We start from the raw sequence: 27620 nt of genomic DNA, 5'->3' as shown, positions 1-27620 counted from the left end.
CTGCAGTATTCCCTTTTTTATTGATACCTTTACCTTTGCTGGCACCTTGCAGACATGAGCTCTTCTCATGACTGTATAAGATAAGATAATACTTAATGCGTCAGATATTGGCACAATTTGGTGTGTGTGTGTGTGTGTGTGTGTGTGTGTGTGTGTGTGTGTGTGTGTGTGTGTGTGTGTGTGTGTGTGTGTGTGTGTGTGTGTGTGTGTGTGTGTGTGCCACTGGGTGAGAGGTCAGAATGGATTCATAGCCAACACGACTGTACTTTAATTTTCCATCATGCTCATGATTTGTTCAACAAATCAGAGTCCAATCCAGTTGGCACAGTATGTGTGTGTGTGTGTGTGTTTCACATTTTGGCAGCAAGCCTATCTGCAGTATTCCCTTTTTTATTGGAACCTTTACCTTTGCTGGCACCTTGCAGACATGAGCTCTTCTCATGACTGTATAAGATAAGATAATACTTTATGTGTCTGATATTGGCACAATTTGGTGTGTGTGTGTGCCATGAATATATGTTGGAGGGTGTGAGAGCTCACTGTTACATCATTTTAATTAAAAGGTGTAACATGTAAACCCCATTTTGCAAATGGAAACTAACATTTAACACCTTGTCATTTCCCTTAAATTGCTTTAGTTCAACATTAGTTTGTTTATTTCACATAGTTTCCATTAATTTCTTATGGTCAAATCCAATGGATTAGTGGTTGAGGAAGTATTAAGATCCTTGACTCATCCATAACAAGTAAAACGCTGTATTTAAAAATGCCCCTTTAAAATTAGAAGTCATAATCATTTTCAGCAAAATATCCTCACGATAAGGATCATAAGCAAACATATAGTTGCCTCTGTGACTTATCAATGTGTTTGTGACACAGCTTATGTGTAAAATACAGGCATCAAACGGAAATATTCAAATTACTCAATTGCTAAACAGCTGGACACTTGGCAGCTGTGCAGGTACCTGATGGCTGCTGGAGCATCGCCAAAGGAGAAAAGTGACAGGCACCCTTTTACTGGCGAACGTGTGTTTTTCACTGGGTGTAGTCTGCCCCCGTTAATTATGGGAGTTTTCGGAGAGAAATCCGAGCAATTAGCCGAGCTGGTGACAAGCTGTTCCTGTAGCCTCGGCCGTGATGCCGCTTCCCCCCCGTCGCTCCAAGTTCAGCAATTACTGGCTTTAGGAGCAGATAACGCGGCTCGCAGTCGTCCACAGTGATGCAGTGAGCTGTGTGCGACACAGGGAGCAGTAGAGAGCGATGTATGGATCCCCTAACAATAATTTTATGGATTAGAGTTTGACCATTTAATTTCACAGAACAACAAACAGCAAAGGATGTCTGTGTTCCTTCAGAAAAAAGTACAGCGTGGCCTTTCTCAACAAAGCATCTGCTGCGGATTCCCTGATTAAATTACATTAGCATGATCATCTGTTTGCTGCGGTGTGGCTGAACAGCATTTACACTCTGACTTATTCAGCTGTTCTTTCCCTCAGATGCAAACAGGTTTATGTCACATCTGATTAGTCTCGGTTTGCTTGTGCCTGTGCATGTGTGTCAAACTTCATCCTTTTGTTCTCAGAGAAAAGAAATGTGATCCAAAGATCCTGATTGTCATCCTCACCTGTGCTAACCTGCCCTTCAGAGCTTAACAGACAAACACACCTTAGCAAAAATATCGCATACACAACCTAGTAGTCCACCTACTTCGTTTGGTCCTGTCCTTCTGACTTTCCCGTTTAGTCCAAGCCAAAATAACAGGTATTAAGGTGCTTCAGATTGAAATTTAAGTTGGACTAAGAGTGCTATCTCGGTCCACATCAAACTGAACCATTATTTGATTTGTTTTCAGTGTGAATTTTTGGAATAGTTCAGACTTTCGGACCAACTGCAGCAAGTTGAGACAGCATTGAATGATAGAAGAAGAAAAGGAAGCAGAAGCCTTAATGGTCTCTCCAGAAACTGAGTTCTCTCGGCCTGCAGGGTTTCTTGTATTCTTTATCTCTGCAGATGTAATGTTTGAATTAAACTTTTAACCCCAAATAATTAATACTTAATAACTAATAAATAAAACAAATAAATAGCATTTTAAGCTTCAATACAGACGTCAACTAGCCCAAGGCCCTTCCACTAAAATCAAACAATTTGCTTTGTTCTTTTAAGAGAAACGTAAGAATATTAGGCTGAACATTTAACAGGAAACACTGGCCATCCCTCCTCCTCTTTGACATAATCCAGAATGAAACCCTCCTCCTGCTCTCCTGACCGGATCCCAGCTGACCTTTTCAACACCACTTTTCATACAATGCCTTTAAATAAACTCCTCATTAGAAATTCCTCCCCAGGATCTGACATTTCCCTTTAACCCTTTCCAGACCACAACTGTAACACAGAATTTAGAACTCTCCCCTCCCAGTAATTACCTCTCCATCTTGCATCCGATTTTCCTGAGCAAAGGTTTTTGAGATCAACATTTTTTTTACACAATTAAACACATTTCTCACAATGATATTCTGGAAAGTTTTCAGTCAGACCTCAAAGTTAAAAAAAGGACAGATTTATTCAGATATTTACTTGACTCTGTTGACCATGATCTGCAGCAGCATTGTGTGTTTGTGAAGCTGTATGTGTTGTATATATAAAGTGCATTCATTCATCTGTTGCTTGTCATTCTTCATCTTCAAAACCCCTAAATCCTTAATTCACTAAAACTGTGGTGCTTCCTTGGACGATCGGAAATTCAGAATTCATTCATGAGAAATGACAGAGACCAAAAATATTATTATAACATCATAAAATCCTTGGCGGTTCTTCTAGTGTCAGAAGAAGTCAGATGGTAGTGATGATGATGATGATGATGATGATGATGATGATGATGATGATGATGATGATGATGATGATGATGATGATGATGATGATGATGATGATGATGATGATGATGATGATGATGATGATGATGATGATGATGATGATGATGATGATGATGTTGAGGATGAGGATCAGATGCAAACTTCAGTACTCCGTGGATGTTCAGTTTATTGAACGGGAGCAGAGGGAGGTTGTTGTGCTCAGCTCTGAGTTTGTGGTCGTTTCGCGGCTCACTGATTTCATGTCATTGGTTGTCGGACACATCAGCTGGTTCCTCATTAAACGGCTTATTAAACTTGTTTGGTTCCTTTGTTTAGTTGTCATGTCCTTGAAGCCTCTAGACAGAGGCTGCAGGGAGTTTTGCAAACTCGCCAGCATATTGTGATGTCAAAGAAGGCGACTGTTCTTGCAGACAATGCACAATTTTAGTTTGCCCAGTTGTTGGTCACACAAACTACCGAAGAACCTTCTTACATTGCAACTGGTCCAGGTTGGCTTCACACTTCCATTTCTCTATATGACTGGGTACAGGGGTGGCTGTAGGGATAAGAATCAGAGATCTTGTCACCTGGCACCATTTCGCTATTTCGAGCAAACAAGACCAGAACCTCATCTACGTAATAAGGAAAGAGCCACAACAGGTTTCACACACATACTTCTTCTCGACTTCGAAACAAATGGCAAACTAATTCTCCTTATATTTGCATGATATCCTTGTTGTCCATGCTTATTCTGTCTGCACCTGCTCCTTCCTGCTGCCACATCAGATGAAGCTCTTCTGAACAGTGCACTTACTTACTTTAGTTCGACAACACGGTAGCCTGCAAGTTTCCCATTCTGGCTGCCAGAGAGAAGATGATTGGATTTCAGAAAGCAATTTGTCTTTTTCTCCCAACATCTCCATAAGTGTGTCACTTTTAGGCACAGCCTCGCTCGCCAAGCAGGCCACACTGATAAATAATAGGCCGGCTGTCCTCTCTGAATAGCCGAGGCCTTTATGTAACGCCGTCATTTGGCTCCTCACTTACAGAGGCTCATTCACATTCATCACCAGATCAACTTTAGCCGCAAACACATGCATCATCCCCGGCACAGAGAATGGACACTAACACATAGAGGGACGGCAGACCTGGACGGACCTAATGGATGGATATCATCTGCCGGAGAAAGCGTGGAAATGGGCATGTGTTGGTCTTTGTGTATTTGTGGGTACATTGCAGGTGAGGGGACTGAGGGAGTGTGTTTGTGTTTGTTTGTATGTGTTTATACCACAACTCTAATATCCTGCAATCCTGTGTGTGTATGTGTATGAGTCAGTGCTGTCTTTGGCAATGATGGCAGTGCCACTAGGATGTTACATAACATATGAAATGTAATGTCTCTCTTTCTCTCTCTCTTACACACACACAGACACACGCACACACACACAAACACACACAGATTCAGTATTTTGGAGCGTCCTCTTGTTCCTCGTCCGAGCCTCGTGCAGCCTTTTAAATCCACAAGGGAAATGGGGCCAGAGAGGAAAAACACTGAGTGAAGCTTTTGTTAGTCTCTCTCTCTCTCTCTCTCTCTCTCTCTCTCTCTCTCTCTCTCTCTCTCTCTCTCTCTCTCTCTCTCTCTCTCTCTCTCTCTCTCTCTCTCTCTCTCTCTCTCTCTCTCTCTCTCCCTCTCTCTCTCTTCCTCTCATCTCTCAGCACCCCTCTCTCATTTCATTCAACTCTGGGTTATGACCACAGATGCAGGCCGAGCGCTGCTTTCATCCCTGCAGAGGTAACGTAGCATCTTCTTCATCGCCGTTGCTACAGATTCATGACCCCGTCTTCACTTGTTTTGGCTCATGATGCTTTCAAGTGCTGATAAGAGATGTCGTTTTGTGTCACACCCAGGCTGCAATTGGAGTCAGTGGTCGGATATTGTAGATAATAAATGCTTTCTGGAGGATGTCACTGCAGTGCTCAGACCTTTAGGGAGTTTTGGAAATACCTGATGTTCCTTTTCGCTCCGTTATATAAAGCTGTGTGTGTGTGTGTGTGTGTGTGTGTGTGTGTGTGTGTGTGTGTGTGTGTGTGTGTGTGTGTGTGTGTGTGTGTGTGTGTGTGTGTGCGCGTGCGCGCGTGCGTGCGTGCGCGCGCGCGCGCGTGCGTGTGTGTGTGTGTGGCACCTGCTCCTTCCTGCTGCCACATCAGATGAAGCTCTTCTGACACACACACACACACACTCTGTGGATTTTGTGGATGAGCCTTAATCGCTGCTTGTCTTTCGCTCTGCCTTATCACATACTGAGAGCGATTACACAGAGGCTAGCTGTTGCACAGATGCTATAAATCCCACACTAGCCTGTGCTCACCTTTGAACTTGCCGATTGAAACCCAGACTGTCAGGATAAATCTAGTTGATGAGTTTAAAGAATAAGCACTTGCCCTTTAATACCATCTTTGAGGGACCCTCCCGCTCATCCTGGGTCGGTGGCCATTGGATCGAGCTGTGGTCGCACTGGGCAACTTCCAGGGTTGAATGGGAGCAACTGTGTGAGTGTGATCAAGGCATTCCTAAAATGAGAGTACTGCTCTCTATGAATGTTCCCAGAGAAAATGAAGGATATAAAAGAATCTGTTACAGCTGAGGCTGTCAGTACTGTCTGTCATAAAAACCTGCAAAGTTCCGTTCATTTATCCATACACCTAGTGCTTCCAGTCTAATAATACAAACAAAACTGGAAAATAAAGACCTTCAAAATTAAGCTCTAGATATAAAACCGTTCATAATAAATAAAAAAGAAGATATAGTCTGCAAAACAGCATTTTGAGAAAATACCTGGGTGTATGAACCTGCTCATGCACAGAATTGGGAGAGAAATTCCAGGGATAACTCACAGGCTCTAGCTTCTTGGCCGCTGCCAAATTAAGGTAAACTCTGTGTTTCCAACTCTGTGGGAAACCAACATGTTGGGAAACCAACATGTGGGAAACCAATGTCGGACACTATGCCGTCTTGCCAGTGTTGCATTTTGCAGGATACGAAGAAAAGAATACTGTTGCAAACTTAATGGCATAATGGCTTTATGCACCAAAGCCCAGATGTCCAATGCATGCCATAACATTACGGCAAAAATGTTGCAGAATCAGCATTTAAAGAAGAAGAAGAAGTGAGCGTGTTCACATTCATGTCATGTTTCCATCACCTATGTCTACTGCAGAGTTATATGACTCTGGAGTGAAATACGGTTTTATCCATTCTCATTGCACAGAAAAGACAAAAGACAGAAGTTAATGGTTTTTTGACCAGTGGAAAGGGGTCTTTGGAGGTTTGGTTATATGGATATTATGTGCAAACAGTGAAAACAAACAGCTTGTTTCACCAGCTTCACATAAAACTAATATTAGTCTCAAAGATCCACCAGTTCTATGTCTTTGCATCGGGAGGAAGCTACACAAATAAATAAATAAATCAGTTCATTTGAAATTAAGCATAAGTCTACTGTAGTGTTTTCAGTCGCTGATCTCTAAAGCATGAGCTCATGAGGAGGATTTGAAGGCAGCATTATCCCCCGCCCTGAGAAAGAAAACACTCACCCAACCGTGGAGAGAGTGGAAGGAAATAGAGGCGGGACGTCTCCGCCCTGAAAGGAAGGCAGTGGAAAAAAAAAGTCAGTTTGATGAACCTCCCCAAGAAGAAGAAGAAGGAGTGCAGTGTAGATCGATTACTTCCCTGCCGAGGAACTGCCTCTCTTGCCTGTTGGGACATAAATCATCCTTATGAAAGACAAAACCACCGCTTTGACTTGTAAGTAGACTGCATGTTGATCTGAAATGGAACGGATGAGAAAGGTTGTTAATCCTCTGAGAACACCGTAGGACGATAATAACCCTTATTTATAGACTTATTTGCAATAACTTATGACTACATTTATAATTTAAACTTCCTTAAAGTAAGTGTAAAGCTGTAGCTCCTAGCCCACTTTCTGTGGCGCCTCTCCGAGGGGCGCCCCATTCACCCTAATGCTCCTGTGACCTGGATTTATGAAACTGTTATCTACGGTGGGTGGGTAGGTGGGGTGGGATGGGGGGGGGTCTGTTAAAAGTGCCCAGGGAAACCTTGGCAACTCTCTTTTGCTATTTTGCAACTTGTTGAACCCTGGCGCTGCAGGCAGTCGACATGAGAACTCCTCCAGAACCAAGAGGTCTGTTTGTTTCTCATGGAAACCTAATCTGCTGTGGGGTTAGCATGGGGAATTAAGATTAAGGTTTCTTTCATGTATTTTACGCACGCTCTTTTGTGAAAATACAGTTTGAACTGTGCAGCACAGCATTCCTCCAAAGTGAAGTCCACTACTGTGTGCTTCCCTAATCACACTGTCGCAATTCCAGTACCCCCCCCCCCCAAATCACTCAATTTGGGGATTTTCCTGCGCCTTGCTCCTTCCTTTTTGCGCATGCACGGTCATGAGTGGTATCGCCTCACGCAGGCTTCTCTCATTCCACTGAGGGGGATGTTGATAAAACCAGGTGCCTTACATAACCGTGCCCTGCTGAGCCCGTCTGCTCCTCAGCGTGTGTGTGTGTCTGTTTGTGTGTGTGTCTGTGTGTGTTTGTGTCTGTGTGTGTTTGTGTCTGTGCCAGCGTCCAAAAGCGCAGCGTTTTCCCACCAGATCTCATTCTCAATCCTCACATTTCAAGTGTTTTCTGGGCTGCTCTGAGGGATTTAGAGCTGGGTTCAAACACGTTGTGGATCTGAGCACTTCTCTTCTTCCTCCTTTTTTTTTTAAACTCGAGCCTGGTGCACTCACAGGAGTTTCTCTCCAGTCTGTACTTTTCCACTATACCGGCGCGGCTTGTCTTGGCATCTGGCCTCCCCTCGGCTCACGCTCTCCCCTCTCGTCTTTTGTAAAGCTCCGCAACGTGCGTCACTCCCCCGGCGATTTAATTTAGAGAAGCCAAACAGTGGAGCTGATAGGCCCCAGTCGTGGGAGGCTCTCAGGTTATTTGAACAGGAGTGTAACCTTCAGGCACCAGGAGGGTTTGGGTAGGGAGTCTGGACACAGTGCCACAATAACATTCACTGATTTAGACTATTAAATAATGTAAGGATTTTGGAGGAGCGTTTTCTGCAGTTTATTCTGAACCACTGGATCTTTAAGGGACACAATATGTTACATAGAATACTGGACACACAGCTGGATGTCTCTGACCCATATGCATTTGTCTTCCTTTGTGTTGATTTTCTTGGTACCATTTCCTTACTATGAGTGTTTGGGACATATGGCATGTTAAGCAAGGTTGTCATGGCATAGGACAAACATATGTGCAAATAGTACAACGTATCCTTTATGCAAGTGTTTGTACAGTAAAGGTTTTCCCCTCCCACAAGTTCTCCTGTGTTTTTGACGCAATCACAGTTTGAGGTTTTGAGGCTATGACGTGCATTGGGGCGCAACGGCCTCTAATTGGTGGAGAACCAGATCGATCATCCGACCCTGGTCTATTTACCGGATCTAAATGTTTGCATAGGATCACGCCCACAAAGAGGGTTGTGGGCGTGTATGGGGGCTGGGCAGCTCCGCCTCTCCTCCCTCTTCCTGGCTTGTTATAAAACAAGAGCCAAAAGCAAAACGAGTTATATTTTGGTGAGAACAACTCATCCCATCATGACGGTCCCGACAGATAAAGAGAAACCTGTGTTGACTTACTCCAAATGCAGAGGGCTTATGACTTTAGCCATCGGTATGGAAGCAAAACTGGATATTTTAATCTGATTGCTCACCGATGGACGATCGACTTATTATTTTTAACAAAATTTTATATTTTCCTCTTCTTGTTTTTCTCTTTCGCATCGCAGCTTTCATGAAACAGAGGAGGATGGGACTGAACGACTTCATTCAGAGGCTCGCCACGAACTCCTACGCCTGCAAGCAGTGAGTACAGTCTGACTTGTGTTATTGTTCCGTGTTCACTGGAGGACAGGAACAAAAGCTGCAAAACCAGTTACTGCACCTCTTGGGGAACTTGGCTTAACGTGACTCACAGATGAGCAACTTCATACTTAGGAAAAACAGATTTGGTGCTTCATTATTAGATTGAACTAAGTTTGAACTCCTTGTTTTTCAGCCCGGAGGTTCAGTCTATTCTGAACTTGAGTCCTCCTCAGGATGCCGAGCTCATGAACGCAAACCCCTCTCCCCCTGTAAGTATAGTTCTATTGAACAGAATAATTGTGGTGCTTCTTCCTTTGTTTAAACTTTGACATTTGCAGAGATGCTCAGATGTTATTTTTGTGGTTCTGACATCCTCGCCCTCGTCCTCCTCCCCTCTCGCAGCCCAGTCCATCCCAACAGATCAACCTCGGCCCGTCCTCCAACCCCTCGGCCAAACCCAGCGACTTCCACTTCCTCAAGGTGATCGGCAAGGGCAGCTTCGGCAAGGTCCTGCTGGCGCGCCACCGCACGGACGACCAGTTCTACGCCGTCAAAGTCTTACAGAAGAAGGCCATCCTCAAGAAGAAAGAGGTAAATGGAACTTGCGTGCAGGGATTTGCTCTAAAAACACAGACTCGAACGAGCTCATTCCACGGGAGCTGTGGCCTCATGGACATGTCTCACCCTCTGCTCTTTGTGCTCCGCAGGAAAAACACATCATGTCAGAGAGGAATGTGCTGCTGAAGAATGTCAAGCACCCGTTCTTGGTGGGACTGCACTTCTCATTCCAGACAGCGGACAAACTCTACTTCATCCTGGACTACATCAATGGAGGAGAGGTGAGTCAGACAAGAACTAGGAAGCAGAGATGAAGGAGCAGAATGGAGACTGAGGAAGGGGGGGGGGGTCCTTTTAGATGGATGAAAGAAGAAGGGGAGACACATGCAGCATCATCAGACATAACGATGAGGCAGAGACAGACAGAGGGGGTTTCCTGCCATGACAAGCTCTAAGGAGGAGGCCGCTCTGTTCTCTTTTTTCTTCTTCTATCGTTCTTTCACGAAAGGAAGCAGCTCTCAGGAAGTCGTGCGGTGGGGCTGGGACAGAGGGAGAAACTCAGGGGGCCAAATTTAGCAGCGGCTTTCAGGCCCACTGAGTCTAATCGCGCTAATTTCCTGTGATTGTTGCACGAGCAGAGACAGCGCTGATTAAATATGGGGCCCTCGTCAGGAAACGGGACGCATTTACCCTCCTTCCCTTTCTCTTTTCTTCCCCTCTGTTTCTCTCCATCCCACTCGTCTCCCACTCCACCTTTGGGCCATCAATTCATCTGTCTCCCCTTGTCAAACTCTTTAAGCCGCTGCCTTCCTGCCTCTTCATTTCCCTCCCATCCGGTTTCCTCTGTGTCTCTCTATCTCGTCTTTTATTGTTGGTTTTTCTTGTACTAATTTCCTATTTCGGCGCTCGTCCCTCTGCCCCCTAACGTCACAGAGCCCCTGTAGATAAATGTAAGACAAATGACACACTCAGGAATAACCTCTGTCCTCCTGTTATGTTTCTCTTCCCTGCAGTTGTTCTACCATCTACAGAGAGAGCGTTTCTTCCTGGAGCCCAGAGCCAGGTTCTACTCTGCGGAGATCGCCAGCGCCCTGGGCTACCTCCACTCGCTCAACATCGTCTACAGGGACCTGAAGCCGGAGAACATCCTGCTGGACTCGCAGGGACACATCATCCTCACAGATTTCGGCCTGTGCAAGGAGAACATCGAGCCCAACGGGACCACGTCGACCTTCTGCGGTACGCCAGAGGTGAGGATGAGATCTCCGGCCTTGCTGACCTCCTGTGGTTTCTGTGTTTGGACGTCACTCTGTAAGATTCAGTAGTTCTTACCACTTCCCCCTGTCTATTCCTCATCCGCAGTATTTAGCTCCTGAGGTGCTTCACAAGCAGCCGTACGACAGGACAGTGGACTGGTGGTGTTTAGGAGCTGTTCTCTACGAGATGCTCTACGGCCTGGTGAGTAACATTCAATGTTTCGCTACATAATTTTAGATTCAAATTACGCCTCACCCTCAGTTTATTCTTCCCCAAATTTCACGAGGCTCCTTGCCTGTTTTACCTTGCATTCGTGTGCATTTGAAAGAATTAAAATCTTTGAATCGTGTTATGAATATTACAAATGCATGATATTGTAAACTGTGGAAAACCTAGATTCATTCCTGGTTTAGCCATGCATGCAAGTTTTGATCTGAGAGTAAAAACCTCCAAATAACACCGAAGCACGTGCACAGACACGCATGACTAGTCAATTACATCCCTGTGTGACGGATGAACACATGGACAAAGGCATGTAGCGCGTGGAAGAGCAGAACAGAAGTTCAAATAGAGACACAATCAGTGATCATCACGTGGATTCCTCTGTCTTTGTTGTTTGACTGATCACAATCACTTCCTCTTGTCCCCTCTCAGCCTCCGTTCTACAGCCGCAACACAGCAGAGATGTACGACAACATCCTGAACAAGCCGCTGCAGCTGAAACCCAACATCTCCAACGCGGCCAGACACTTGCTGGAGGGCCTTCTGCAGAAGGACCGCACCAAGAGGCTGGGCTGCACAGACGACTTTGTAAGTGTTGTGCGGTTATGTGTGTGAATCCATGTGCTTTATTCACTTATTTTTCCCTGTTGAAACTCATCATTTAATCGCTTGTGATTTGTCTTTTCCAGATCGAAATCAAGAACCACGTATTCTTCTCTCCCATCAGCTGGGACGAACTCAATGCCAAGAAGATCACTCCTCCCTTCAACCCCAACGTGGTACGTTCCTTTTTTTGTGTCGATGACAGCAGATAACTTTTTCTTGTCGCAGCCCTCAGTATTTGGTGCATCCATATTGTGAATTAAAACAGTGATGTCTTGTTATTTGACACGTGTCCCCTCTCGCCTTCCTCTCCACAGACGGGGCCCAACGACTTGCGGCACTTTGACCCCGAGTTCACAGACGAGCCGGTGCCCAACTCCATCGGCTGCTCCCCGGACAGCGCACTCGTCACGGCCAGCATCAAAGAGGCGACAGATGCCTTCGTGGGCTTCTCCTACGCCCCCTCTATGGACTCCTACCTATAGGATTTAAACACAAGACAATCAAAAAGACACCAGTTTTAGATTTACCGGGCATGAACTGCGTCCACGGACCTGCATCTTGACCCCACCCGACTTTTCCTCAACGTCATGGTGATGGATGTTTTTAAACCAACCCCTGCAACAGCTCTGCATCTACAAAATGAAATGTATACATGTGTTCTTACCATAATCTCTCCAACTCTTGAATGCATTTTGAGATGACTTGCTACAGGAGGATCCCTGTAGCTCAAATGACTCACTGGGGTTGTAATCCTCCATTTTTACCACGATTTACCGATGCACAAATTCTTCCTCCTTCTGCCTCGGACAGACACCAACATCCCTCTTCAGTTTTTCGATTGTCTGTCTTTAATCTGATAGTGGAGGTCCTTTGCACATAGCTCAGGCAGCTTAAAAGCCCCCCCCTCCCCTTTCCTCAACCCTGAAGTCTCAACTGACAAGCACACCCCACCCTCTTTTCTTAAAAGCTGGGCTGCACTGCACCGGCTCTGAAAATTAATACCTGTTGAGTCTGAACGCGTAGCTCTGAGATGACATTCATTTTGGTGCTTTGGTTTCTTCTAATTTCCTGTCTGGGTGATAGAAAAAGGGAGTCCTTTTCAGCTGAATGTTACAGATGGGGACATTTTTATTTTCTCAGAGGTGCCTTTATTTTTCTTCTCACCATCAGAACTCACATCTTTACAGGTTTTGTCAGTGTCCAACCTTATAACGTCACCGGAGAGGAACGACGACGTAGCACTAAAATTTCACTCGCACCCGTTCTGTCTTTTTAAACACGTGAGACGTAGGAACTCGACGGAGGTTTCATGTCTTAGTTTGCACATAGAAACAACGAGGATAATGCTGATAAAGAGCGAGAGAGCACTGCTGCTAGGTGAGAAAGCGAGTAACGTGTTTGCGTAGTTCTGCTTGCCAACTGTGTCCCCCTCACGGAGTCTTCCATCCACCTCACAACAATGTAATGGCGGCATGCAGACAGGCCGGCGCACATTGAAACCGAACATTCCATGTTAATATTGCTGTAATGCAGTTTGATGGTATTTAAGTTTGTTTGTATATTTGGAGTTCTGTGTACTAGTTTTAATGTATATTGAACAAAAGACGACTAAAGGTATGCTTAAATATATATATATATGTAACAATTCATGTTAAATGTACTGTAAATTGTAAAATTGTCCAAAATTTAAGTGACCATGTTTGGTTTGCAATAAAAGTTTAACTTTATTACACCTTAAGAAGTGATTACTTATATTTCTATTTAACTTTTTTTATTTGTTATTGTTATTTTAACTTATGTTATTTTTATTTATGCTTTTATTTTTAAGAATGCTGGTCATTTTACATTACCTAGTGGAAATCTACCAGTGAAAATAAGCACATCAAATATTTACCAGTCCTGGTTGGAAGAGGCTCGAGCTACTGACCCCTGCTAAACTTCCTACATCAGAGGAGAGTGGACTTTAGTCGGTTCCATACGTCAGCAGACTTGCACAACGATTGTGACGTCCGAAGTGTGTGAATGGAAAATTTTGGTTGAAAAAAAATGAGGCAACCACCTTCAGTAGAGAAGCTTTACATTGCACTAATGGAGCATAGTTTTTTTGATGCAGAATATATATATTATAAAAGATACATGTCCTCAGTATAAGATTAGAGCAGCTTGGTGTTCTGATGCTGAAGTTCAAGGTTTTGTTCTGGGTTAATAGTGTCTGTGAATCCTGACTGTTTGCCAGAAACAGTGGTTTGTTGTGTACGTGACCTCTGACCTCTAACTTCCTGTCCCATGAGGATTCACATTATAAAAAAGGAGTGTGAGCAAGATTTAACTCAATGGACTCAACAGTTTAAAACTGTTGCTCTAAAAAGTTGATTGTAAATTCAAAATATTGGCCAACATTTTTTTTAACTTAAATTGGGGCAAAATACGTTTTTTCAAGATTGTTCCACAAAAGCTTTTCAAGAGGCCATTTCCCTTTTTATAATGATAGTATACTACACAGAGCCAAACATGCGATGACAGACTCTTCTAATCACTGCCCTCCACCGATCATGAGGCACTGCTATTATTTAAACGACAAATTAAAACTGTCACAGTAGTTTTTACTCTTGTCATCTTTCTTATTGTTTATTTTCTTAGAAAAATAACAACTTAATTTAATTTGTTTAGATTTATCTTAATATTAACAATAATAATCATCATCTTTTTGAATATCATCAGCGGACTATTCTACTGTAATGATATCTCCTGTACTTTATAAGGTCTTTGGGCTGAGAACTTGCTGCAGGATGTTTACAGATCTGCTCAGCAGCCACAGTCATACACTGTCATCTGCTGGCCAGGCACTGAAGTGATCAACATGAATGTGTTTATGGCCTGGACAGCATTTTGATGGCCTGAGTTGAGATGCAGACGGATGATTTAACCTTTAAACACATGAAAACAGACCAACGTCATTGACACTTTTTATTTTATTACAGCCTCAAACCATCTGACATGAGGGGAAAGAAACTGAATCATATTGAATCAGAAATATGGCTGAACCAACCACAAGTGGAGTGAAGGAGACTTAAGATATGGTCTAATGACTCAGAGTGGAATTTGCCTAAATGTCGGGGCTTATTGTATCGGTTTTGGCTGCAACACTGTTTACTCCTGAGACTCTAAAAGGGTTTTGTGGTCTCAAACACTTCACCCGTCCCTCCATCGGCATAGTGGGGAGTGGATAATGACTGAATTGTCATTTTGAATAAAAGTATCCCTTTAAGACACCAGCTATCAGATCCATAAAACACAGTCCTGACTTCCATTCACAGGAAGTTTCATTACAATTCACACCTTAGGTCACACATCTCCAAGTGTTGGGCGGGTGCAGCCTCTCAGCTCCTACAGCCTCACAAGTTTATTACCTGGGACTCCCAGCCGTCAGATGACGTCCTTGTTAGCACTTGGATCTACACACTGAACCTTTAAGTAATGGGTAAATTAAAACACCCAATAGTCAGCGTGTGATATCAAGTCCAGCCACTAGAGGTCAGGAGTGGGCAATTATGCACTGGCCTGATGTCAATCCATACATCTCACAGTCTGTGTTTTATGTGAACGACGGTTACAACGATGATGTATTTAAGAAAACCATCGTTTTTTAAGGTTTCAAGACTTCAATTGAAACCGTAGGAAACAGACATTTGGAGGGTACATAGTCTGAGGGTTAGGGTCAGTGAAGTTTGACCCTCATGTATGAAGTGTTCAGCGCTGGTGAAAAATGTTTGGATGGAGCATTTGTTTAATTCATACAACTATGTTATAGTATTTTGATCAAAGGTGAACAAGAAGGAAATGTGTCTGGATGTGGCTGTTGAGGAGAAACCTCTCCTGATTGTGATGGAAGTTGTCATATGTATATAGTCTTACCTGTGTCATTTTTATGAATAGCATTTTGACAGTATCAATTATGAGATTTTACAAAATAAAAGTCACACATTTTTAGCTTCAAGTAGCTTATTTCTGGATACTTCAAAGTACTATAAAGTCACTTTGCTCAATAAGTTCAGAGAGAGACTGATATGCCTGTGTTCAGGACCTCTCTGACTACCTACATACTGAATATTAAACAACATTTTTACTGTATAGAATAGGAGAGTTTTCAAAGTAAAGTCCAACATTTTCAATGTGGAATATATAATGTCTGGATATTTCAAAGTACTATAAAAACACTTTGCTCAATAAGTTCAGAGAGAGACTGATATGCCTGTGTTCAGGACCTCTCTTACTATCTACATACTGAATATCAAACATATTTACTGTATAGATTTGGAGATTTTTCAATGTAAAGTTCAACATTTCAACTGTGGAATATATCATTTTTGGATATTTCAAAGTACTATAAAATCACTTTCCTCAATAAGCTCAGGGAGAGACTGATATGCCTGTGTTCAGGACCTCTCTGACTACCTACATACTAAATATCATTTATTTTCATTTCATTTCAAAGTACTATAAAATGGGTTTAAAATTATTAAACTTAATAAACTTGATTTGTGTCTCTCATGCTGCTCATGTGAAGATTCATTTTTATCACAAAGGAAACAAGGCGAAGCAGCTTTGAAAGCTTGGGTCATCTAGATCTTGCAACACTGTAAAAAAAAAAAGTGGTGCTTAGGCATTAAACCAGAGCATTAATAACAGCAGATAAGATAAGTGGTGACTTTCCAAAGAGCGATTTGTCTGGGTGAAGACTTGCTGACATGGGAAAGTCTGGTTTCCTGACGAGTAGTCCACATAGGAGTTATCTGTTACTGAGTCATTGCGTAACACACAAACACACACACACACACAGACACACACGCCTTTCGTAAACCTGAAGCTCAAATGACAGTGGTTCAACATAGGCCCAAAACTTTGGTTCTATAGGTCGAGACAGAACAGATGTGGACGTGTGGAGCACAAACATCTCGGCAGCTCCACAGGGGCTGTTCGGTCCTGTGCGCAGCGGCGGGGGTTAGGTGTGACAGCTCGGGCCTGCATCTGTCCCAGAACCAGCAAGGTCAGCTGAGCCAGTGGGGGGGGGCTCCTCCATTTGTTTTCACAGGCAGAAGTAGTGACACCAGGCTGTTGATACAGGTGTGTGTGCCAATGCCTGTTGACTCCAGTGAGTTGGTGTCCCTGCAGCTGGACGCTAAAGGTTGACATGTGCTCATTATAAACTATTAATGGAGCCTAATGAAGACATAGGAACTTGACTACTTCTTTATAAATGCCTTTCCTCCCAGGTAATACAAGACAGGCAGGTCTGGGCCAATGGGATTCCGTGTTGGGACAAGTGAAAGCCAAGGCGCGGTGCCTATTGGTGGTGTGAGCAGACGTGGGCGGGGCCTAAGCGTGTGGTCTAACCAAAACAAGCTGGATGTCTGCACCGAGACAAGCGTCACCAGAGTCCGGGAGCAGAGCAGGAGTTGGACCGAATGGAGCCACCGACCCCGGCCTGATCCTGCAGCAGAACCAAGGCAGGGCTGCCAGGTAGGAACCGAGTGTCTCCTGCTTCTTATAGCCACGGTGATCCGGGCTTTTAACGCAGCGACACACGCGTCATTTGCACGTAAAATAGTGGACAAGCCCAAACCTGCAAGTCAGTGTTGTGGCCTTTGCTTTGAAAGTCGTTGTGTTTGTGTTTTGTCTCCTTCGGTTCAGGGGGTCTGTGGTTTCTGGCCTCCAGGAAAATCACCCTGCAACTCTTTTTTAAGTTGAGCAGGGGACTTTAAAACATCTGAAAAAGTAGTTCCTCCACTCTGTGGTGGAGGAACAACCAATGAGATGCCACTGCAGGTGCAGGACAATGGGTGGACTGTTGGGGTTCAGCCTCCAGAACACATGCAACAAACCCAGACTGACTCTCAGCAGAGGGAACCCCAGGGCCACACAGGCCAAACCATTACATTCAATAAAGCCTCGTAGAAAGAACACAGATTAGGAAATTATAGTCAACAATGTGGAAGAATGATGGGTTGATTTAAAAAAAAAAAAGAAAGAAGATCTAAAATCAAATTTGAATTCACAAGATTTGGATTTTTATTTGCACTAGATTGCACACACTCATACGTTTCAGTCCCCCAAACAGGCCTGAAAAAACAAGATCCCTCGATAATTCTGTGTAATCAACAAATGTTGAAAACTATTTCTTGAATCCACCCCCTGATCTGGATCCGCACCAGAATGTAATGGCTTCTCCACCGACCCACACCATAACCTCCTTCCAAGTTTGTGGGCATCTGTCCAGTAGTTTTTGCGTAATCCTCCTAACCAACAGAAAAACAAGCAAACAAATAAACCAGTTTTTTATCTGGATCCGCACCAAATTACACACACTCAAATAGTTTTTGCGTAATCCACCTAACCAACAGAAAAACAAGCAAACAAATAAACCAGTTTTTTATCTGGGTCCGCACCAAATTACACACACTCATAAATATATAAATATTCCGTATTTTCAGCAAGGTGCATGATTAATTATTGGTTAAATGTTCCAGACCGAATAATTTCCTTATCCTCCCTTTAGTCCGGATCTGTGCCCGGGGAATCTGTTCAGTGGTGTTTGCGTAATCCTGCTGACAATCGAACAAAGCAACAGACCAACAAGCGAACGATCAGGGCTGGTGGAGGCAATACGCCAAACAGGAAAGTTTAAAAAATCAAAAGCTGAGCAGTTGAGTACAGGATCAGTAGTAAACACTCCCAAACCACCACCTTGGAAAGAATTTCGAAATTCACTCGACGTCTCAGTGTTACAGAACGAGCTGCAAGTAGTGTCCTTTGTGAGCTGGTATTTATGAGCTGCTTTCATTTGGAGGCTTGTCTGCAGTCCAGGGCCTCCAAAAGGCATCCGTTGCTTTTATGGGGCACCTTTTGTAAAGTTGTGCGTTTCACCACATTTCATCAACGCTAACCGAAGTTTTTTTGTTGCCAGATTTACAACAATATTTGTAAATACATTTTTATGTTAAGACATGTCTTAAATGTAAATCCTTTTATCAGTTCTACTGCTGATCTCTTAAGGGTTATGGAGACAATCCCAGCAGACATTTGGGTAGGACTCCGGTTAACTCTTCTGTTAAGGGAGTGTGGAAACTTTGGGAATCCTATTAAAAATTTCGGGACACACCTATAATAAGAATCTATACTGCGTGTGGCAACACAATTGGATGTACTTTCTTGATGATGGGGAACACAACCCGGTTTGATCGCATTTTTTAATTTGTCATTTTAAAAAGAACAACCCGGTAAAGGTGAAGTCTGAACGGCCAAGAGGTTCAAACTATTATTTGTCTTTCACCTTTTTTCCTGCACAAACTGACACTTAGAAAGCAAAAAAAAATCTGTGAACTCTTGGGTGAGAGAAATTAGGCTTGATTTTCTGATTCCAAAATTGAACAGCACACCCTTCCCCCAGGACGTGCTTGTACTCTGAGGTACTGACCAAGCATGTGACACAAGGTGGAGCTGAAACTTGTTCTGTTGGATAATAATATTAAGATAAGATGTTGATTTCCACAGTAGACATCCCCAAAAAACTGGAAAATGTCCTCGTTCGAGAATGATGCTGAATCCAGCTCGGGTCTCATATGACAAAATGTTTGTTTCTCAGTGCAGTGTGTCTGTGTGTGTCTGTAGCAGGGCTACTGCTAGTGGTGGGTGACAATGGACCTCGACACTGAGACCAGGAACATTACCTCTTACCTCCCAGGCAGCTCCACCTCGGAGACCCAGAAACTGGCTCCACCCAGAGGCCCAGGTACACACGTACATTTCTTCTGTCAGAAAATAACTTCATGCTTTTTCAGAGGTGAATACATGTCTTAGGTGTGTGTTTTGTTTAGAACTGACATATTTCTCAATGTCTTGGTCAGAGGAGGGAGGCTCTGATTATATCATTTGGATTCAACGGGCACCCCCAGAGCTTTTGTATCCCTTGGCTTCCACCACTGAGCTTCCGTAAACTAGTGAGTCTTCTATAAAACGTGATCAACCTGAAGATAAGTTTGTCAAACGCTAATCTTCAGTCTGTTCCAGCGATCTATTTAACTTGAGTTATCTCTGTAAGTTACTGAGTACACCACCCACCCATCTGGAACTTGGACTGCATGTACTGCATAAAGAGTTTTAGTCAGCAAAGTTTATCCAGAGATAACTCTGTAAACTTTTCTCCTGAAACTGGATAAGGTGTTTGAATCAGTCTCTCGCGTTCTGATTAATGATCGAACTAAAAGCTGTTAATGTTTAATGGGTGTGTGCTGGTCACTCTGACCTGGGTGGCACAAAACCAAAAATGTGACATTGACTCATGACCGAGTATCAAGTCATCTGTGTAAAATCATAACTTACTTTGAACCCGTCTTCTTGAAGTGTTTTCCGGATGGTTAGGTTTACGATGTCACCTCACACTAAAACGTTTTCCTGTTCACATCTTGCAGACGCCACTGACAGAGGTGGCTTTTCTCTCCCACAGTCCATAGACATGCAGCTCAGGTTGAGTGGAGACTCCAAATTGCCCGTAGGTGTGAATGTGAGCCGTTTTTTTTTTTTTTTACAATAGCACTGTTCAGACCTTGAAATATTATTGGTCCAGAGAGATTTGATAACAAGCAGGCGGCTCAGAAATAGCCATTGGACTCGCTCCAGTTTCATAATGAAATCAATATATTTTTTACACGTGTCCTTATCTATTTTGGCCATATGTATAATATATATACATTGACCACCACATCATGCCTTTCTTATGTTATCTTAACGTGGGTGATTCACTCAATTTATTTTAGCTCGGCTCTCTTTCTCCCTCTATTTTTCTGTTTCACAGGTTTATACAGGCTTTTTTGTGCCAGGATGTTGGAGGTCACCGACACAATATCAACACAGACCACATAATGATTTATTTGGTCAAGTCCTATTGCACATCACCATTGATTCATCAAGCTTCTCCTTGATCCATATGTATTATATATACATTGACCACCACATAATGCCTTTCTTATGTTATCTTACGCACACACACACACACACACAAACATTCTGTTTAAGTGTTGATTTGCTAATGAGAAATACACACGATGCTTGATACTGTGTACACCCACTGGTTGTACAATGTGGGATCTAACCCGGATTTGGAATTTGTGTGTGGGGACTCACTGTTAGTCGGTTAATGTGCTTTAGCATTTGAGAGAAATGCATAAGTAGCGCACAACAGAGTTTATGCAACCAGCTCACGCTGACCCACACCAGTCTGAGTAACCTAGAGACTGCTGTGCATGTAAATCCAAGGAGATCAGTAGTTTCACAATTACTAAATCACCCCCCCCCCCCCCCCCCCTCTGATGTTCAATGTGAGCATTAACTGAAGCTCCTGGCTTGTATGTACAAGGTTTTATGCACGGCACTACTGCTACCACATGATTTGCTGATTTGCATGAATAAGCAAGTGAGGGTGTTCTTAAGGTTTTCGGTGTAAACACCATATTTGAATGTTTCAGGATTATGAAACCTGACATTTGACGAACGACTTTGTGAAAATGTCATTAAAGGAGAGAGAGACAGTTTGAGGATGTGCAGTGCAACAATCAAGACAGAAAACTGTGTATGTGAGTGTGTGGTGCCGCGCCATAATTTAATTAGAACAAAAGGGAAAAGGCGTTCCTATCTTTGTTATCAGCACAATTGCAAAAAGTATTTGAATCTTCGGCCTATCCCTGTTGAGTGTTTTAGTATGTTTACATTATAATCTTTTAAATATTACGGGAATGTTTTTCATATCAGCGTCTTTATGATGAGCTCAGCGGTTATCATCCTCTATCTGCCTCACTCTAATGATAATGAATATCTGTTAGTTCACTTTGATACATGCAAGACCCTACACACACACACACACACACACACACACACACACACACACACACACACACACACACACACACACACACACACACACACACACACACACACACACACACACACACACACACACACACACACACACACACACACACACACACACACACACACACAATGGTTTGTAAGATTGCCTTAGCATTTTTCCTGTGAACTTCTGCCCTGATTCCACACAGTCATCACTTAAAGACTACTTAATGGTTGAGGGGGGAAACCTACTGGGGGGGAGGGGGGGGGCTGTGTTCCTGCCAAACGTTATGTCATACACTTCTTTAAATATATATTTGTTAATATTATAATTATTTATTAAAGCAATCTGACCATTTTCCTGTCCACTACATTTTTCTTTTACTCTTTTTAACCCAAAGACACATGGGTGCACCAAGCTCAAACATGGCACTCTTCCATTTCAACCAATGACGCTCTGTGATTGATTCCAATTCCGATTCCGGCCTGCCCCCCCCCCCCTAACTGCTGCATGTTATCTCACCCTGATTTCAACAGCTGCATGTGAGATTATCAGCTGCTTTAAAAAGCAACTTGCTGTAAACAAACACACAGTATGTGTTTGACCAGTAGGAACAATTAATCATCTTGTTGACCCCATTCCAGAGAGGTCGTAGGATAGAGTCAGCCGTACTTCAGCATACACGTTAACATGATTGATCAGGAAGGTAACGGGTGTTATTGTTATACAAAATATTAGATTTAAAAGTTTACCTTTTTAATTACGAAACCTGGGGTTAAGTTTAAGGCGCCAAAGCAAAAAATGTCTTCGTCTGTGTGCCTCTAGTAGAAATACAGAACCTTATTGTATTGATATAAGGGAGTAAATAGTTCTGATACCAATATCTGAAAAAGTAATTGTTCAAATTTTCAAATTCTCTTGACAAATAAATGTTATTGATGCTTAATTTGCCCAATAAAGTTTAAATATTAAGTTTATTATATATTAATCCAAATAAAAAAGAAAAACACATATACAACCAAATATAGAGCTTTACAATAATAAAGAAAATGATCAAAACATTTTTTTAATTTAACAATAATGGACATCTTTACTTTACTGTTTGTTCTGTAAAATAGAAATTTCCCTTCTAGCAAACACAAATTTAAATTCTGATATGACAACAAAAGTTGACATAGTTGTGTTAAACCTTCCAACTTGTTCTTTGAGTCCCAGAGGACGGACAATGGGACCAGACTGTTCTTTGGTTGGGGTTATAGAGGGTGATATCTGTAGTTGTGTCCTCTGACTCTGTGTCTCTGTCCCTGTCCCCAGGATGCAGCTGGCTGGTGGTGGTAGCAGCTGTAGCTGCTTCTTTGAGTGGCCTGATGCTGGGTTATGAAATGGGCCTGACCTCCGGGGTCCTGCTGCAGCTGCGCGGACTCCTCTCCCTCTCCTGCCGGGAACAGGAACTGCTGGTCAGCTCCCACCTGCTCGGCGCTCTCCTCATCTGCCTGGCCGGAGGTCCTGTGCTCGATCGCTACGGCCGCCGCTGCTCCCTGCTGCTGAGCGCCGCCCTGGTGGTTGCAGGGACCATTGTTGTCATCGCCGTGCCTTCGCTCGTCGCTATCACACTAGGCCGGGTGATCGTCGGCATGGGGACGGCGCTGTCTGGGACGGCAGCATGTCTGTATATTGCAGAGATCTCTCCGAGTGAGAGGAGGGGTCTGCTGGTGACACTGTATGAGCTGATGCTGGTTGTGGGCGTCATGCTGGGATTCAGCTGCTGTTACGCCTTCGCCACTCTGCCTCATGGCTGGGCGTATACGTTTGGACTAGTGATCCCCCCCGCGCTGCTGCAAATATGTGCCCTCCTCTTCCTCCCGTGCAGTCCGCGCTTCCTTGTCACTCAGGGCAAAGTGGAGCAGGCCAGGGCAGTGCTGGTCCGAATGAGGGGCGGGCTTAAGGAACACATAGAGACGGAGCTCACAGACATCCAAGCTGGACTAAAAGCCGAGTCAGAACACTGTTTCTGGGAGTTGTTCAGTTCCAAATCCAACCTACGCTCCCGGCTGCTAATGGGTGTAGCTTTAGTTTTCCTCCAGCAGGTCACGGGTCAGCCCAACATCCTCTCCTACGCGTCCCCACTCCTCCGCAGCGTGGGCTTCAACAGTGACGCTGCAGCCACCTTGGCCTCCACAGGGTTCGGAGTGGTCAAAGTAGTGGCCACCATCCCCGCTGTGCTGCTGGTCGACCGATTGGGACCCAAGAGCTTTTTGTGCGCGGGTGCCATCGCGATGGGAATTTCGCTGGCCGTGCTCGGGACACTGACGCTGCAAAGCCACACTCACCTCACCAGTCTGTGTAAAAGCCACCCGACACCAAACCTGACGCGCACCCCGTGGGATTTAAACAGAACCTTGACAGACTTGGAAGACATTGAGTTTTTCTCCACCAGCCTCCCCGGCCAGTGGAGCGGCGAGGAGGCGCAGAGGACTAACAGAGAGGAGGATGGGATTGGGAAGCTGGGAGGAGGGGGGACGGAAGTGGAAGTGTCTCCCTTGCTGAAGTGGGCATCACTGATCAGTTTGCTGGTGTATGTGGCAGCTTTCTCCATTAGCCTCGGGCCAAGTAAGCACCCATTCGGTTTACTTACACTGCTATCAGTGCACACACAGATATCAAAGTGGGAATTTGTAACAAACAACGCATTAAAGTTAGACGCCCTCAGGCCTCTTGTGTTCTAAACAAGGTTTGCATGATTAGCTCTTACACTGCAGGGCTATGAAAGGTGCCATTAAATACAATTGCCTTGCGCCTAGTAACTTGGCAAACACGTATTACCAGTTGTCAACCTATAGGGAAGTGGCAAGGGAAGACGGTAATTGCTGAACACACACCGAGGTACTACTGCTAATAATGTAATGCTTGTTCTATTATGCAAGTTAAGGTCACTCCCCACCCATCCATAACATTTCATTGAAATAGTTTGGCAGTTTTTGCTTAATCCTGCTAATACACATACAAACGGGGTGAAAACATAACCTCCATGGCGGAGGTAATAATAATAATAACGATGATGATAATGTAGAAGTCCAGCCATGATCCACATACATTCATTTACCTGCTAACATTCGTCTGCTGAATTAGCCCAAACGTGTGTTGTTAAGTACACAGCACAACAGTGGCTGTCAATAACAATGCTCCAGGTCCCCAGACGTCTCTATGAATCCACATACAAAGCAAAGCACACATGGTGGTATAATAGTTCATGTTATTTCTTTTCCAGTGGTGTACGTGGTTCTCAGCGAGATCTTCCCGATGGGAGTCAGAGGCAGGGCAGTGTCCGTGGTGTCCGCAGTGAACTGGGCCACCAACCTGCTCATCTCCATGACCTTCCTCACCTTCACTGGTACGTGGGTTGTTATGCCTCAGCGCCGGAGGCATTATGTTTTCTGGCTGTCCGTCTGTCCCATTCCTGCTAGGGGCTCAGGGGATTTCTTCAAATTTGGTTAATAAAGGATGAACCTTTTAGATCTTGGTGGTTAACGGTTAAAGGTCAAGGTCACAGTGACCTCACAAGCACATTGTTTTGCCCTGTGACGGCGATATCTTTGGAACTCCTTCCAGGAATCCTTTCCCATTTGGCACAAACAATGAACGGACGCAATGAATAACTATGATGATTTTGGTAGCAAAAGGTCAATGTCACGGTGGCCTCACAGAGTGTTTGTGTTAGGGAATGTCATTCAATCTGCTGCAGTTCACTTGGATTCAATGATTAATTTAGTATATTATTTGATGGTTGAAGGTCGAAGGACACAAATATGTTTTTGGCCTCTTGGATGTAAAATACTTGACTCAATTGGACTCAGATTCCGGATAAAGTGATTTATTTTCAGTGACCTTATATGAATCTGATACAAACGTATGTAGAAATATGTACATAGAAACTCGCACTGGTTGAGGAGCCATACAACCCCAGTGAGGTAACAATAGTTTGTCTCGCATGATTGCGCAAAGCTACTCAACCAATTCCCATAACATTTTTTGGAGGGGTGGGCCCCGGACTTAAGGAAGCCCCCACTACATGTTTTGTGGGAATCGGTACAGGGGCGAATCCAGGAGTTTGAAAAATAATTCTTAAACATCATGTGATAGGGCTTTTACAACCTTTACATTCATTTATATTTATTAATAATTCTTGGATCTTGATTAAAAACAATCAGGCATGTTTGGGGGAGACTGAATTCCCAGTGTTTCTGCCGTGTGTTTAATTTCAGATGAGTAGACATTTTAACCATTCTACAGATTTTTTGTATTTTCATCTTTCATCCAGGTCAGGCAAATACCTGTGAAAGGAAAGTTGAACGTACTAAACACGTTTATGACAACTGCCAGGAAACTGCTCTGTTATCAGGGGTGAACCTCCTGCAAATGTTTCTGCTCCTGGTTGATTAGTCACATCAGTCACACTGTGCATCTGAGTCATAACACTGTGGGATTTGTGGTTTAAAAAATGTGTCACTATTGAAACACGGGATATTTGACGGTTTGTCAGCTTGTGCAGCACCAGAGAGTGAATGTGAACCTTTACAAGTCATATTTGTCTTCTTTCTTTGTCTTGGGTGTGTCACAAATAAAGTAGGTTGTAGGAAGCAAAACAAGTTTTCACATATGAGTTTATAAGCAAAAATACATTGTTATTTGTTTCTGTTTTTGCAGAAAAGATCGGTGTTCCCAATGTGATGTTCTTCTACTCCGCCATGAGCTTCGTTCTCCTGGTGTTTGTCATCCTCTGCGTGCCTGAAACCAAAGGTCGCAGTCTGGAGGAGATATCTAAGGAACTGGCCAAGAAGTGAGCTTCAGCTTTCACGTGACCTTGTTGTTGTCGTTTTTATCTCGTGAACTAAGTTTGTGAAATCCATCTCTTTTATCTTGTCTCTCTCTCTTCTCCCTCTGCCTTGTCAGGAAGCCTTTCCAGGTGAACCTCTTTCGGCCGGGCCAGCCTAAGGAGAGTCTGATAAGCGGCACCACGACGCCAGAAGTGCCGGCAAACAACTGAGACCTTTTACCAACTGTGGACCTCAGTCGAGCTGGAGCTTTGAGGAAAACAAACATTCAAGTAGAGCTGTTCAGACATGCACTGAACTCCGGACATTTTAGAGACATTTTCCAGATGGGGTGTACGAGTCTGTTGCTCCGAATATTTCCGGAACTTTTCAGTTAAATGTCTGGAAAGTGTCCGAGAGATCCCACGTGAGAATACAGCAGGAAAATGTCCGGATAATCTGCAAGAGATGCAAAACTGGAAGAATACAAATATCTCAGGATGAAAAAGAAGTGCCATACATGTCGAAGATGCCAGTTTCAACTTGGAAAGACAAGATTTTAGAGCTTTTAGACAATAAAACGGAAGCAGGTGTAGATGTGCTGTAAATAAAAACATGTGATTTCTCTATTCGAATTTCTACATCACGTCCCGCCTCCTGCACGTTCTAGCTAGACGCCAGCCCTCGTCTGATTGTTCCGGACAGTTTCCTGTTTTCTGGACATTTTCCAAACTTAAGCTCTAAAAAGAGCTGTAATGTCTTGGTCATATACAGGTAGTAGCTTCAGATAAGGAACATTAACGATGGTGTAAATAACACAAACAGTACAGTAGGGAGTTAAATAATGGAAAAGTAGTTCAGGGTTAACACTTGCTTGTTAAAAATCAAGAGATATATTTGCACATGGGATTTTATGAATTAATTACAAAATTACCAATGGCATAATCTTAATAAAAAGTAAACTACAGGGATTGAATGTGAAATTATATAAAATATTATGTTTTTCTATTCTTTACATTACATCTATGCCATTTGAATATACTTCAATGCTGAAAGGGATTTTCCACCTTAGGCTCACACCATGTATGTACCAGGATGTAGTGACCTGAAATGACAGTAGCGTGGGTGTGTGAGAAGTGCACGTTAGTCTCAGGAAGAGCTGTGTGTCTCATTTACATTTCATGGGAACAAGCTAGTGATAATGAATGAACACAACAGGCTCCACTGGTTTACTGTTGACTCCTCACAAACTAGAAAACTTTTGTTATTGATGCCAAAATGAAACTTATTTAATCAACAAGTTGAATGTCTTGCAGCGAGAAAAGAATAATGCACATTTTAATCTGTACTTTTGAATGTCGAGATGTATTTAAATCTGTCACGTTGACAAAACATTTTAAAGAGTATTCTGTTGAGACTTGTGAATACAACCTCCAATAAGGAAAAATGGGAAAATAACAATTAAAGGACTTTGGAGAGA

General features: G+C 43.5%; 2 protein-coding genes across 6 annotated transcripts in view; both read left to right on the top strand.

Moving 5' to 3' along the window:
• sgk1 (serum/glucocorticoid regulated kinase 1) overlaps window positions 1-13152 on the top strand; it is a 36232-nt gene extending 23080 nt beyond the window's left edge. For 3 of the 4 annotated variants that reach the window (XM_061091192.1, XM_061091191.1, XM_061091190.1), the window contains exons 6-14: window positions 8707-8782; window positions 8976-9051; window positions 9185-9373; window positions 9490-9621; window positions 10354-10590; window positions 10703-10798; window positions 11252-11407; window positions 11509-11598; window positions 11740-13152. In XM_061091192.1, the coding sequence (XP_060947175.1) occupies window positions 8707-8782; window positions 8976-9051; window positions 9185-9373; window positions 9490-9621; window positions 10354-10590; window positions 10703-10798; window positions 11252-11407; window positions 11509-11598; window positions 11740-11907 (1220 nt within the window). In that variant the 3' untranslated portion in view covers window positions 11908-13152. Of the gene's footprint in view, window positions 1-8474; window positions 8592-8706; window positions 8783-8975; window positions 9052-9184; window positions 9374-9489; window positions 9622-10353; window positions 10591-10702; window positions 10799-11251; window positions 11408-11508; window positions 11599-11739 lie in introns of those variants that run through there. The other variant, XM_061091193.1, reaches the window with a different exon arrangement.
• Window positions 13153-16834: 3682 nt separating this feature from the next.
• slc2a12 (solute carrier family 2 member 12) lies at window positions 16835-27620 on the top strand. 2 transcript variants are annotated; one of them, XM_061090987.1, is made up of 6 exons: window positions 16835-16945; window positions 19097-19214; window positions 22644-23939; window positions 24598-24720; window positions 26034-26166; window positions 26280-27620. In XM_061090987.1, exons 2-6 carry the CDS (start codon window positions 19121-19123, stop codon window positions 26371-26373), a joined length of 1740 nt encoding a protein of 579 aa, XP_060946970.1. In that variant the 5' UTR covers window positions 16835-16945; window positions 19097-19120; the 3' UTR covers window positions 26374-27620. The 2 variants fall into 2 exon arrangements, with proteins under 2 accessions (XP_060946970.1, XP_060946969.1); XM_061090986.1 differs by having other exon boundaries at window positions 19094-19214.

Source organism: Limanda limanda, chromosome 18 (assembly GCF_963576545.1).
Source record: "Limanda limanda chromosome 18, fLimLim1.1, whole genome shotgun sequence".
NCBI lineage: Eukaryota > Metazoa > Chordata > Actinopteri > Pleuronectiformes > Pleuronectidae > Limanda > Limanda limanda.
Note: the sequence above shows the minus strand (reverse complement) of the source record. Positions and strands in the feature narration are given on the sequence as shown.